Below are 13,839 nucleotides of genomic sequence, written 5' to 3'. Positions count from 1 at the left end.
AAAAAAAAAAAAAAAAAAAAAAAAAAGATGCACTAGATATATATATCACCAGTACTTTTACTTGCAGTGAGGTATTGGTGCCACATTCCTATTGTCCAGCCAAGTGTTTGATTCCAATGCATTTCTACTGAAAGAACTTGAGGCCTGCAACGAGGAAGAACTTCTCCAGGAAGATCTCAGAATCAAGAACAGCGATGTGTGCAGCCCGACCAATGAGTGAATTGGCGGTGTTGGGCAGGGCGTGGATGACATCATATCGGACAAGATTACAGTCTTTGTTCTGGAGTACTGGCAGCAGAAGGTTTTGAATCATCTCGGTGTACATCGGCCCTGGTGAAGAAGAAAGTGATGAGGAAAATTTAATATGTGATGGAATATCTCAGTTTCTGCCTTTTAACAAAACTACCAATGCAAAGTATTAACTTTTAAAAGTATCAAAAGTAGTTTAATGTCTAAAGACCCACGGTGATGAAAATGGTGTTTTTAAAGCAGACATAAAATAAAGTTGTAGTTGTGAAGTAGAAGCTACATAAGCAGGCCACAACCCCCCCCCCACCGCTGATGGGAAGGGGGGGCGGGGTTGCTCCACACAAACAGTCCAAACCCACAATTTAGAAGCAAATTTCTAATGAACTACTGCTGATCTGCATAAACTAGGTCCCAGAAAACGACAAGTTTTGGATTTTGTAAAACTGCACAATCATAATTAAAAGAGCACTTTAAAATAGAACAAATGATTGGAGTTCTAATACTTAAACTGATCTTACATCTAGTAAATAAATCTATAAAGTTGGAGATAGATTAACTCTTTGTTTGTCACACTGAGGTTTCTCTGTTTTCTTGTTTTGCTTAATGCAGAATCTAGTTATAACCTGATAATTTTAGGTCATTATGACAAAAAAAAAAAATAAATTAAAAAGATAGATTTGATTTAAACTCACCAGTTTGTTTGTCCTTTAATGCAGTTTTGCACATCTCAATTCGAGCAGAGTGATAGGGAACATAGCGATCCTGTAGTGACCCCACCAGCACCACATTCTTGAAATACTGCAAACCTGAGGTAGAATAAGAAAATTGCAACATCACATCCAACACTGCTTTAAATAAACAGAATAATGCAGATTAAAAAAGTGCAAATCTAACCAGATTTTTTGCTGAGTTTGTACAGGAAAGTTTGGCGAGGGTCAGAATGATCACGACATGTCAGCTGCAATAGTGAACCCGACTTCTTCCACTTCTGCATGAACCACAGACCTAGGAATAAAAATTGGACTCTTTATCATTTGGACACCATAGGTAATAGTACTAGAAAGAACCTGAGCTGTTACCTGTGTTGACCAGAGCAGAGCTGTTGTAGAGCGTGCCCAGATGAGGTCCAGATAAGGAAAGAAACGTGTGCAGCTTGCTCAGATAACATTTAAACCTGGGTCTCGTCAGCACCGAGCGTACGATGAGGTTCCCGAGCGAATGACCAACAAAGCTGTAAAGTTAGAACATCAGAGATTAAATCGACCACTAAGAAAATCCAGCAATCACTTTTAGAAGTGTTTGAATGAAAAATAATCACAAGGCTTTTTGATGAATCACTAACATATCTCTATTAAAAAATAACATGACAAGCAGTTCCTAAATGTACTCCACACTGATAACAGTTTCTTACCTTATTTTAGATACAGTTAGATTGTAAAGCTGAATATACTGGACTATTTCATCTAGCAGTCGATCCGTCATTGACTCAAAGTCAGCGAAGGTATCATTCTGCAGATAGGAGTTAGAAAATAAATACATAAAATATGAAATTTGTGTCATTATTTTGCATTATTTGATATAAAAAAGGATTAAAAATCAAATAATTGTCAGAAATATATATATATATATATATATATATATATATATATATATTAAATCAAGATGTTTTTAAAACCCATTGATGAAATCTATGTATTTTTTTTAAAAATACTGTTTTAAATGGGGAAATAGACAGTATCAATTACATGTTGGGTGATTTGGTCAGTTTTTAAATTTTTTAATCACAATAATGTTAGTTTCAGATGCAAAAATACTAACATGAGAGTTCAAGAAAAAAAATACATTATTTACCCACTGTCTCAAATTTGATCTACACATTTTTAACATGGTGCAACTGTATTGTAAATAATTATCAACAAATTTTGCATTCTTTCAATACAGTAAGTAGCCATGTAAAAAAATGAAAGACAACAGATGAACTATTCTTACCATAAAGTTTTGAAAATTAGTAAACATTTTCCTACTAAAAATGTGTGAGATTTCATGGAAGCAGACATTTTGAAATGAGAAGAAAAGCCATTCTATTGCCCCTAGTGGAGTGATGATGAACTACAGGGCAAAAACCACGGCGCTAGTTGTACACAATGGGTTTTTAAAGAAAGTTGTGATCATGCTAATGAGATACAGGTCTCAGAAATGCATGTATAAAATATGATATGAATAGTTATATATGTAAAGTGTTGCATATCGCCACTTTTCTGTGTGTCAAAATGTTGGAGTTTCCTTGATTGCGCAAACACTTCACTGCAGTAAAGTGTTGAACATTAGCTTCAGAGAAAGCTTCAGAAGACATTGGAATTACAATAATTGCAGAAACAGTTGAAGACTATCTGTAATTCAACAAAAGTCAACTCTGCAGATAAATCTCCAGTGTTAAAGGGTTAAATAAAAACCACACACAAAGCTTGAATGGCCTACCTGATTTCTCTCAGACATTAGGAAGTCTATTCGGGCACCAGGGAGACCAAGCTCAAGGTAAGTCTTCACTAATCTCAGGTCTGCACTGTTACCTGCAGCAAGTGAAAATGCAACATTTAATCATTGCAAATGAGCACTTATGGTTGTTACAGAGCATGATTTAAGGTTTCCTACCATCCAGACCATGGACGCACACTATAAGATGAATCCCTTCATCACAGTTTTCATCTTCCTCTAAGCTGAAATAGGGCACAGTAGATGCCAGCTCAGGAACCTCACTGTAGAGGAAACCAGGGAGTTTGAGCTCTTTCATTTCCTCCTTGGCCTTGATGAACCTGCAAATAATAAATGTCCGAGAATGACAAATAAACTTGATGACGACAACATTAAGGGGCTCTTCAGGAAATAATATATTTAAAAAAAAGGGCAGGGACTTACGCTTTCATCTGTGCCGTGGGCGCACATTCATACCAATGCAGGTTGGAAGAAATACCGGTGGTGGAAAAAGGTGCTCGACCCAAACTGTGTCCAACTCCGCTGGAAGCTACATTGGAGCATATAGGAGCTTTTGATAGATCACTTCTTTCGTGGTGATATCTGATGCCAAGCTGTTCCAGCAAGTAACTCGTCTCCTGAGGCGCGTCGGAAGATGCTGCTTGCTCATCATCTACAACACCGTTCACAAAAGCGTAGCCGTCCCCTTCCTCGTAGTAACCGTTCTCAATCATCTCGTGTTCCGTCTCGTTCTCATCCTCCTCAGCATGTGGTTCCACCTGGATTCCCAACGTGATAGCAGAGGTTTCCAAGGGACTGATTTCAGACACATCTGTGCTAGAACAGGAGCCAAAGTAGTTCTCTACCATCCCACGTTTGACCACATCAGTGCTGCTCGTGGCTGAGTTACTGGAAGGGCAGGTAGTATGTGGTTCACTGTGGGAATCTTTTAATGTCCCGCTGTCCTCTACTTCCAATTCAGAAGAACTTTTGGTTTCACTTTCAATGTCAATGTCAGGTTTTCTCAGTTGGGAATCCTTTGCAATAGTGTTACCATCAAGTCTTCTAATACCATCCCCAGAGAAAACTACACTCTGCTCCTGTACCAAGACACTGGATTTCCTCTTTTGGACTTCAGCTCCACTGGTGCTCTTGGAGGAAACTTCCCCTTCATCGTCTGAAGGCAGGGAATTAATAGATGTGAGAGAAGACTGGACTCCACTTACTGCGCTGGTATTTCCAGGGAACAGAATTTCTGGCGTGCCAATTGGTTTTTGCTCAGTGCTTTGCTGAGCTGGTGGTGCAGCGGGACCCTGGAGGGTCTTCTCAGGCTGCAGAATTGAGACACTCTGCCCTGAGCAGGAATGCAATCCTAGAACCTGTTGAGTGGCAAAGGAGCTGGGCTCGCTGTCAATGCCAGAGTCTGAGAGACGGGATGAGGCACTGGGGGCTCTTCCATCTGGCAGTCTGATACAATCACCTTTAACCTGCACTGAAACCACTCGTGATTGGCTGGGCTGGCTCATACTTTTGCTTGGCTGTTCAAACACAGATTCTGCTGCAGGCTGGTGTGATTCACAAGATTGAGTAATTTGAGGAATACAGCTGCCGGGGTTTGTATCAGTTTGATGTGGTAGAAGAATTGTGACTTTATCACCTACTAAAGGCTCATGGTTGGTTGTTTTCACCTCAGCAGAACTCTGTGACGGCTTTTGGCCACCGATATCCACTTTCTCCTCCTTTTGCATTTGCTGGCATGTTGCAGCAACCCCAGTACCTGCCTGAGGATTACTGTGTGTAGAAACATTTTCACAACTACCTTTCTGACAAGCAGGAGTACTAATATTGTACTCTAAAATATCTGCACAGTTTTCAGAATGAGCCGATGTGGCACAAGGATCATAAAAAGAACTAGGATTAGTTTGTAAATGACTACTCGAGTCCTCCGGTAACGTATCCTGTACATGATCTTGTTTGGCGCGAGCCTCTTCTTTGTACTTTGTGCTGGTATAAGGAGTTTTAAGGTTTTTATAGCCCACTAACACTACAGAGTCCTTTGAGCCTTGCCGCGTCAACTTCTTGGAGCTGTCAGTCTTTGAAATTTTCTTCAGTTTTACTGATTTGCCTTTAGATTTAGGGGGTGGATCAAAGTTTTCTGGCCAGTTGCTATCGGTTGGAACACAAGATGTCTCTGGTGTGGGGTTGCTTACGGCACTACAGTCCTTAGAATTTGGCTTGTCCACTTTATTCGAAGCTGAGCCAGTCCTTGTATTATGCATGACCAGCCAAGGTCCATCACGATCTTCGGGAAAACACACGAAAAGTTTAAATATGTATTTGTACTTTACACAAGAGAAATACTTGTACTTTTACTGACCCTCTGTGATTGAATCCAGGTATCTATCTTCAAAGATTATTGGCAGGGAACTAACGTCACCATCAAGTTCAGCACATTCCACTGGCAGTGGAGGCAAAGATAAGAAGTAGTTGGAGCTTTTGATAGCATTAGTCATCTGTTGATGACTGTGAGCACTGATGGAGAAAGAAAGCAAGTCAGACGGTAAACAAAATTGCACTATCAATCTGATATGTTTTATTTACAAGTAAATTGTGCCAATAGAACTTACTGTAGCTCTTGATATGCCAGAGCTGACTGTCTGGGGTGTTCAAGACAAAAGAAAGCCTCGGCAAACCGCCTAACCTGTAAAATCACAGAGTTAGTTAATCCATGAAACAAACTTTTGCTGCTTATATCTTTTTTAATTTGTCTAATGAAAAAAAAATAATTTTAAAGCAAATTTTCTTTGGGGAATAATAAAGGTTTATTGAAATGAATTTAGTATTGACTGACACTGAAAGGTGTTTTTACACCAGAATGTCATTTAATTTTTCTGTTTTCATCAATAACTTAATTTAGTTCCACTGTTGCATTACAGTTTAGAATTATTTTTATCACATAAAAATAAAAAATAAAACCACTAGCATGTTTATCTTAATATACGATTAAGGATGTTGGTCTTACTCTCAGTGTGTGATGCTCCATAGCCAGCAGGGCGGCGACATGCTCTTGCAGGGACACAACCTCGAGGAACTGGCCCCAGAGAGCCATGAGGAGAGAGCAGAGCTGAGCCAGGTTCATGTTTACCAGCTCAGCCAGCTCATCTGGGGACTCTGCTTTCTGCTAAAAGAATGACGGAAACCAATGGAATTATAACCAAAATGAAACATCTAAATGATGATGTCAATAAATAAACAACTGTGTTAAAGTGATAATGTACATTTTGTAATAATCTTATGGCCAAATTATGAATTTACTGCAGTCAACTGCAAAAAAAGTCTTTGACGGTAAATCAGGTGAAGGTAGTGCGAAAAAACAAAAAGTTTAAAAGAAAAAAAAACACCATTAAGTAGTAATGATAGTGGTCCGTTGTTTTAACATGGTTCACCTTCCACTGTCTCATAGATTTTTTAGTGCAATTTTACATAGTTTAATTTTTGTTGTGTTCTGCTTCCTGATTGGCTATAGACCTTTGTCAATCAATCTCCTTGTACAGAATGTGTTTAGCTTGCCAAATCTATATACATGTTTGAGTGCTCTTAGGTCTTTGTTTTCATTCTATAATATAAGGCGTATTTTGAAAGATAATTTTAATTCTGAGATCTAAAACAAGATAGATAATGTATATTTCTGTCAGAGAACATGCATAACGTGTGTAGTGAGGGGTTCTATAGCCTTAAAATATCTACAATAGTTGTAAAAAAAGATGAATCTACTACATAAATTGTGTTTATTGTGAGTTTTTTTTTACAGTGAAACTCAGGCAATAATTGAATTCTCAATTCTCCAAACACCTGAAAACTTACCTCTTTCGCAGTGCATTCAATACCTGACACTTACCTGTAATTTTAACTGTTGACTCACTGTTGTGTTTGCTAATTAGCCGTTTTATTTTTATGCTATTGTTGTGTTTTTATGCTTTTATGTACTGTGAGGCGACCTTGAGTGCCAAGAAAGGCGCCATATAAATAAAATTTATTATTATTATTATTATTAATAAACAAGGGAACGCAATACAATTTTTACATAATATTTTTTAAATTTTGCTTTGGGTCTTTCAGGGTTTGCATTATGACATCATGTTCAGCTGAGTTTTTTTCCTCAATCATTACCATATCCGTTATTAAAAAAAGGAAGTGCAGAAAAATATGCAACATGCTTGAACACAATGCAGCAAACCACATTTCAGTTGCATAACAATCCAAAGTAATCATTCCTTGTGGCTTTCAGGAAATGGTTTTCATGTCTGATCACTGAGGTAGAATTGGGAAAGAATGACAAAAAAAAAAAGTCTGAACAGTCTTACCTTGACATGTTCACACAGCTCAGTTAGGCGGGCTTCAACATCATGTTGTTCTACAGGAGCACAATCATTTTTGATCAATTATGGCAGAAAGTTGTAAGAAAAAGTGTTAATTAAAACACAAAGTTAATGCAAAGCAGTCATAGACAGATGCTGGTGTTAAAAGTATTTTTGCTACGGCTTGACCAGAGTCAGTCAATAAATAGTGCTGGAATTCATGAAACCGTTTGCCAGTTCATAAAAATGCAAAGAAATGAAACGGAGCAGCACATAAAGGATGACAGACAATTTAGATGTATGATCTGGAAAGTGGGTAATAAAGAAAGTGGTTTTATTTTCCAGGAAAAAAGCTGAAGTGAAGAGAAAAAGCAAGAGAAAGGCAGGTTGATTTAAATTACCGAGGATCGAAACATACCTATGTAGACGTGCCTTTGACCTCGGGGATAGGGTCTTCTGAGAACTCGCTCATATAGGACTTGCATGCTGGGCTTGGCTAGCAAGATTGCACATATAGGCATATTTAACTTTATATTATGTGATTGTTTAGGGTGGGTTAATATCTATCGATCTGTGTGGATTCTTTTTAGTGATGAGAGCTAATGTGCATAGGTAGAGCTTTGTTTTAGTTTACTGAGTGAAGATAAGACTTTGTTTCTAAGGTTCTCTATTACAGTTCATTTAAAACACCTGAGAGGCAAACAGACAGGCTACTGCTTGTGGAAAATGCTATAAAACTGTTATGTTATGTGTGGGAATCAGATGAAATGTCATAGGATCACACATGTGGGGTTTTTTGCAACAAAATAATAATAGCAATGAAAATGGGATTACAAAACATAATGTACACAAACAAATGAACATGCACAACATCAAAAAAATAAATGAATATATGCAAAACTGTTAGAAATATTAAAGAAGAAGGTGAAAGCAAGGATACCTTGGAAATCTATATTTTTTTTGCTCTGTTTGGACTTGTTGTAACCACAAACAGATCAAATCTGATTTAAAAACACAGTGCAGCTTACTGTACCTAGTTCCATTCGATGAGAGGAGGGCAGATTTTTGGTGATTGAAGTGAAGAAGCCAAACAGACCCTGGTAGGCAGTTAAGAGTTTGGAGCACAGGTTGTGGTGCAGGCTGAATGCATGCTGCAGACAGTGGTCGGACACCAGGAACGTCCTGCCCTGAAGAACCACAAAAGATAAAAACGGGGAAACTGAATACATGCATGAAAGCTCACTGCATTTAAGTTGAACCATCAGTCATTCAAGTAAAGATCTTACAGAAAATGACTATTGCCTAAAGCCATGGAAAATTAAAGGAAAGAACATTTGTAAATATTTTAGCCTCAGAAAAAATGTTTTAGCCTGAAACAAAGTTCATTGCGATTATGCATATGAATAAACAAAAAAGCAAACTAGCTGAAGCCTATTTAGTACGGTTTGTATCTATTATGATTTAAACTTTTTAACTGACTGATTAAAAATTCCTTTAAATTGAATGTATTTGATCCTAACAGCTTTCATCTACTTTGTTCTAATCCAGTAAAGCAAACTTCTGAGACGATTTAATACATGAAAGCACCACGAAAGCTGGTATGTCAATGGGCTGCAGCAGCTCCAGTTCAGACTAGTTGAAGACACGAATTGCCAGAAAACGATGACAGTTTTCACTGCATTGGCATTTCATAAATGCCTCACAGACTCCTGATAATATCTGGGCGAAAATTTGCCAGAGGTGCACTAAAAGGAATGACATTTGTACACCTGGAATGTCAAAGTCTCATTTTGTCTTTTATCCATCACATTTAGCTTCATACACTGTAGATTCCTTACAAAATGGCCTGACATTTTTCACACTCCTATTTATGGAAGCAAAACACAAATGGTTTAAAACTTATGTGGCAACTAATTGAGAGAAATGTTTTATTTTTAAACATCAAGAAAGTCATAGATGCCAACAATCATGTTAGGAGATTAAATTAATGTGAGCTCTCAAAGCCCAGTGAAGTAAAAAATAAAAAGCAAAGGTATTAAAGTTGCAATAAAAGAGATTTCTTTACATCTGGTGAAACTTGTTTGATGTAAGTGCTGCCAAAAACCACGTTTTCTAAAGGTGGAATGACAGAGTCTTTGCTCTGTGCTGGAGCGTTTCGGTTCAGCCACGTAGTTTTCACAGGTCGAGGAAAACTGGGGAAAAAAAAGACGAGACAGAAATCAAACTAAGGCCAACACAAAACAAGTTGTTTGCTAAATGTTTTACCACTTGATGTGCTTCCCTATATTTTAAGTAAGGATAAGGGGTCCGTTATCAGAAGTTAGCGGATGACACAGATGTGAATTGTCTCATGCAAATGCTTCTGTGAGGTCCAGTCATTTTTGATAATGGACACCTTGAAGGGCGTTATCCTGCTTATACCATGGTCACATACAAAAAAAATAAATATTAAGCTAATTATTTGTACTTTAGCTTTGGGATTTTTAACGCCTAAAAATCATTTTTCACAAGAAGCAGAGTATTTGACATGCGGTGTAACATGTTGTCATGGGAGCGTGGAGCTTGCTCTGCCACAGCTAGTGTATGAGGACTAATCATTGGAGGAAAGTGGTATAAATGCTAATCGTCCTGTTAAGTGAGGGAAAGTTCACCTCCTACTGCTTGTTTTTGACCAAATGATGAAGTAAAAGTTTGCTTCAAAGAAACAAAATCCACAAATAGTTTTTCTAGATAACTTTTACTGCAAGTAATATCCCCCATTAATTTTAGTTTCTCTTATTCATTAATAAGGAAATTATTTATAAACAGGTATTCCCTTTGTATTAAGCATTAAAGACAGAAAGACATTCAACGAACCATTTAAAATTAAAGGCAATATTGCCGACGATGGCAACATTTTAAAGACGACATGTCCATTATAGAGCCATTTGAAGGACAGATATTTTCTACTGTCTTGCTGTAGTAATAAACTATAACTATGTTCCAAGTTTCTGTTTTTCTTGTTATTGACTGGGGTTCAGGCCGAAGAAATAATACAGAAGATTCAGGCTATTCTTCCTTCATAGGTGTCTATTATCACTTTTTAATGGATACCCTGCAGCCAATCAGAATTGAGTATTCACTCAGACCATGGTATAAAGAATTGTTAATGCACTAATTATTTCATTTACGTTGTTTTCCCCAACTAAATGTCTTTAAAAACAGTCTTATCAATAGAGGAAAAAAACGGTGTCATGCCTGACCTGATAAGGGGCTGATGTAGTGCAACAAGCGAGGCATGGATGGCTACGGAGATGACGGACAGGTGGAAATAGTCGAACATTATATTGATGTGTTGATGGATGCCTCGCTCCAGGCTAAAGTGCAAATGAAGTGTGCGGCTACTGATGTTCTGCAGAGAGCTTGGATCTTCTGGCCTGTTAAGATCATAAAACCAAGACAGACAGTTTAAGTAGCGCATTCATTCCATTTAACCATCCATTTCCTAAATGCTGTCAATACAAGGAAATACTCACGTGTAATCACCATCTGTGAAATATAACTCCAAGAGAAGCTGGAAATCCATCTCATTGAGAGACTCCTCCACCTGAAAGTAATAATAAAACAGTAAAGCCAGTCCACTTAGAATATTTTTGCTCTTTAATACTTGTCGTATTGCTATGAAACGTCTGTAACAGAACTGAAAGACATTTTCAAACATTAATACGAATTCCTCTGGTAGATATGAATGAAATATCACTCTGTTCCAGTGACACTCTTGCTTTCAGAATCAGTGCAGTGCATTCTGTTCACAGACCTTTTTCTCATCGAGCAGCATTGTAACTTTGAACAGAAGAACATCGTTGACCACAACCTCTTCATTCTTGTAGAGGATTTGGAAAGTTTTGCTACAGATCACATCATCCTGGACTGAAGCTGGAAAAGCCAGATCAGAGTCTAGATGAAAGAAAAAAAATTAGATGGGTTACTCTCAACCTTTAGGTGCTTTTTTTAAATAAACAATGCAAGGAATCTTGAGACAAAATTAAAGATTTTTGAAGTCCTACTCTGATTATGCAGCGTTATTTTAGTTATGATTATGACAATATTGGCCAAATTCTTTTTAAAAACTTTCATTTTTATGACAGTTTCTGCAGAGCAGCGGTTCTTCATTAAAAATTTGCTTCTGAGTTTTGGGCAGGCCCATTCTCACTCCCTTCTATCCATCTATTACACACTTCCACTAGCTCACAACCCCAACCTACTATTAGCAGTGCAACAAAAACGGCGAGCATTATTGGAGCTATTCAGTTTTAAGATGTCTGCAAAAACGAGGAAAACAAAGACGAACATGGCTCAAGTCATCAACGAGCAGATGCATCAGAATGGAGTGGAGCAGATGGCTTGTAGCCTACCCATTATAGTTTCTACGTCACCAATAAGATTTTTCAAACTGCATTTTTGTCTGCTCTTGATTCACAATGGCGTGAATAAAAAATACTCAGAAATGCAATCTTAAGCTTAAATGTATTTACATGTTAGGCATCATGAGAAAAATGCCAATATAACATGTTAAAAACACCAAAAACAACATTTTCATTGGAGTATGCGTTTAAATCAGACAATTGTTGAATACAACATAGATTTAAAAGTTAACGCTACCTTTATCAATCATCGCAACACATATCCATGCAACATAAGTACTGTTATTGACTTCTATTATATTTTTAATTATTAGTTGGTATATCCTGTACAATGCAAACTGATTTAAACAACAGATCCAGAGAGTAAAAAAAAACTTGTTTTGTTGTTTAATGTCTTATTCTGGGACCTATAGCTCCACAGATTAATTAAATAATTTTAACAGAAGGCCTTTAGCCAAATGTAAACACTGAACAACTGAACTCAACAACATGAAGTAGGTTAGGTTAAAACCAGATGATTACCTCTGGGATGAAGTAAACTGGCCTCAACTTTGTGTGGAAAACGAGGTGGTACCTTAAGATTGGCACGCATCTGGTAGAAGCTGAAAAGCAAAGCAAAACAATATAACAGTCATTATAAAACATGTCCATTAGCTTGATGTAGGACATTACTAGAAGGCCAGTGAAAAGGGTTACACACCACAAAGGTTAGATACAAAGTTCCTCCACTTGTAAACGGACACTTTATTTCTCATAAATAAAAAATAAGGGCTTTCCATGCCTGTCAGTCATGTAATAAACCTAAGAGCTCAAAGTACTGATAAGTCATAAGTACCAGGCAAGAATTTTATGACATAGCTGTCACATGGGGAAAAAAAATAAAAAAATCATGCCTTTTATAGATCTGCAGTTTTCACACTAGAAGCCCCTTTTTTTAAAAAAAAATCCCGTGTTTAACAGAAACCAAGCAAATAGAGAACATTTGTTTAGTACCTATTGGCTATGTTGACCACTTAAAGCTCCAAATTTAAGAGGTCACTCTGACTCTGGAATGTAGAACTGTTTTTATTTGATTGAAAAATGTCTACAGCATTAAACTGGTAGAAACTCTGATGTACTTCAAAATTTTTGGACAGTAGAAATCAAAGATCAAACTAACGACTTTCTAATAGGAATCTGCTCACTTAAAAATAAAAACAACAGAAATAGTAACAAAACACTGCTATACTAGTTTAGAGCCAAATACCTATTTTCGGTACCATTACACAAATAAATTCTTAATAAATGGTACAATGGAATTTTCAAGATTCTTTTTTAATATTCTGTCTCTCGCAGTTGAAGTGCAACTATGGTGAACATTACAGACCCCTCATCTTTTTAAGTGGGACAACTTGCAGAATCTGTGACCGACAAATATGTCTTGCCCCACTGTAATCTCATAACTTCACGGCTGGACTGTTGCAACTTGACAGCTCACACTATCACCAGATCTTCATCCACCTGCCATTTTACTCAGCTTCTCCAGGGCCTTTACATTGCCAATTGAACTCAGCATAAAACATAATTCTTCCCTTCAAGGCTGCTCCCAGACCTGATCCAGCACACTGCTCTGATCCTGTCCACATATCATTTCCTGCTCACACTCTCAGAACTTCTTCCCTGTACCCGACTGTTGTTTCAGTTTCACTTCCAGACAGACGCACTGCCATCTAATAGAGGTTAAAGATGTTAAGTGCTGTATAAGTAAGACAATAAAACATACCCTCTTTGGAAAAGGTCCACATTGTAGAACTTGTGCAGCTCCACAGAAAACTCCACTGTGGCCTGGACTTCACTCATCTTGCTTTCTACAGGCAGCGGTGCCTTACATCATCTTGGTTACAATGGGAGGCCTGCAAGCAGAAATTCACAAAGAATGGGAAAAAGAAACCTCAGAGTAAAAAGTGCTTCTCATGCTCTGCGCAGCTCAAAGTGTGTTACAATTAAAAGCAAGACAGAGGCACAGAAATTAAACATGCACACATTTTCTCCACAAATTGATTAAAAGTGAAATATACATTTTTAGACCACATTTGCATTAGGTTTTGGTTTACTGGTCAGTTTGATTTTTTTTTTTTTTTTAATTAAGCAAAGCAACATAGAGTAGTTTATTTAAGCAGAAAAGATTTTAAAAAAGACCAATAACATCAAGTCTTCCGGTTCTATTGAGAGCATTAACATGGGAAAAGGAAGACAGCCCTAATCGAATGGCAAACATAGACCAAATATACTTTATATTCAAGTTGCTCAGTTAGAAATAAACACAGAGATGTGAACTGATAAAACTATTTTTAGCCTAAAATGTACGCAGACCTTTG

General features: G+C 37.4%; 1 protein-coding gene across 5 annotated transcripts in view; it reads right to left on the bottom strand.

The window, feature by feature from the left end:
- Positions 1–39: 39 nt before the first annotated feature.
- fam135a (family with sequence similarity 135 member A) overlaps positions 40–13,839 on the bottom strand; it is a 15,208-nt gene continuing 1,408 nt past the window's right edge. The window contains exons 2-21 of one of the 5 annotated variants that reach the window (XM_024297264.1): positions 13,245–13,374; positions 12,005–12,084; positions 10,876–11,015; positions 10,595–10,665; positions 10,322–10,495; positions 9,145–9,271; positions 8,113–8,266; positions 7,498–7,575; positions 7,086–7,135; positions 5,744–5,902; positions 5,349–5,422; positions 5,099–5,253; positions 3,166–5,023; positions 2,902–3,062; positions 2,728–2,819; positions 1,661–1,758; positions 1,329–1,480; positions 1,144–1,254; positions 942–1,055; positions 40–330 (exon numbers count right to left, since the gene is read on the bottom strand). In XM_024297264.1, coding sequence (XP_024153032.1) covers positions 125–330; positions 942–1,055; positions 1,144–1,254; positions 1,329–1,480; positions 1,661–1,758; positions 2,728–2,819; positions 2,902–3,062; positions 3,166–5,023; positions 5,099–5,253; positions 5,349–5,422; positions 5,744–5,902; positions 7,086–7,135; positions 7,498–7,575; positions 8,113–8,266; positions 9,145–9,271; positions 10,322–10,495; positions 10,595–10,665; positions 10,876–11,015; positions 12,005–12,084; positions 13,245–13,321 — 4,131 coding nt within the window. In that variant the 5' untranslated portion in view covers positions 13,322–13,374 and the 3' untranslated portion in view covers positions 40–124. Of the gene's footprint in view, positions 331–941; positions 1,056–1,143; positions 1,255–1,328; positions 1,481–1,660; positions 1,759–2,727; positions 2,820–2,901; positions 3,063–3,165; positions 5,024–5,098; positions 5,254–5,348; positions 5,423–5,743; positions 5,903–7,085; positions 7,136–7,497; positions 7,576–8,112; positions 8,267–8,365; positions 9,113–9,144; positions 9,272–10,321; positions 10,496–10,594; positions 10,666–10,875; positions 11,016–12,004; positions 12,085–13,244; positions 13,375–13,839 lie in introns of those variants that run through there. The other 4 variants (XM_024297265.1, XM_024297267.1, XM_024297268.1 and 1 more) reach the window with 4 other exon arrangements.

The sequence above is a fragment of the Oryzias melastigma genome, linkage group LG15, assembly GCF_002922805.2.
Source record: "Oryzias melastigma strain HK-1 linkage group LG15, ASM292280v2, whole genome shotgun sequence".
In the NCBI taxonomy this organism is placed as follows: domain Eukaryota; kingdom Metazoa; phylum Chordata; class Actinopteri; order Beloniformes; family Adrianichthyidae; genus Oryzias; species Oryzias melastigma.
The sequence above is the reverse complement of the archived record's forward strand: the minus strand, read 5'-3'. Positions and strand labels throughout refer to the sequence as shown.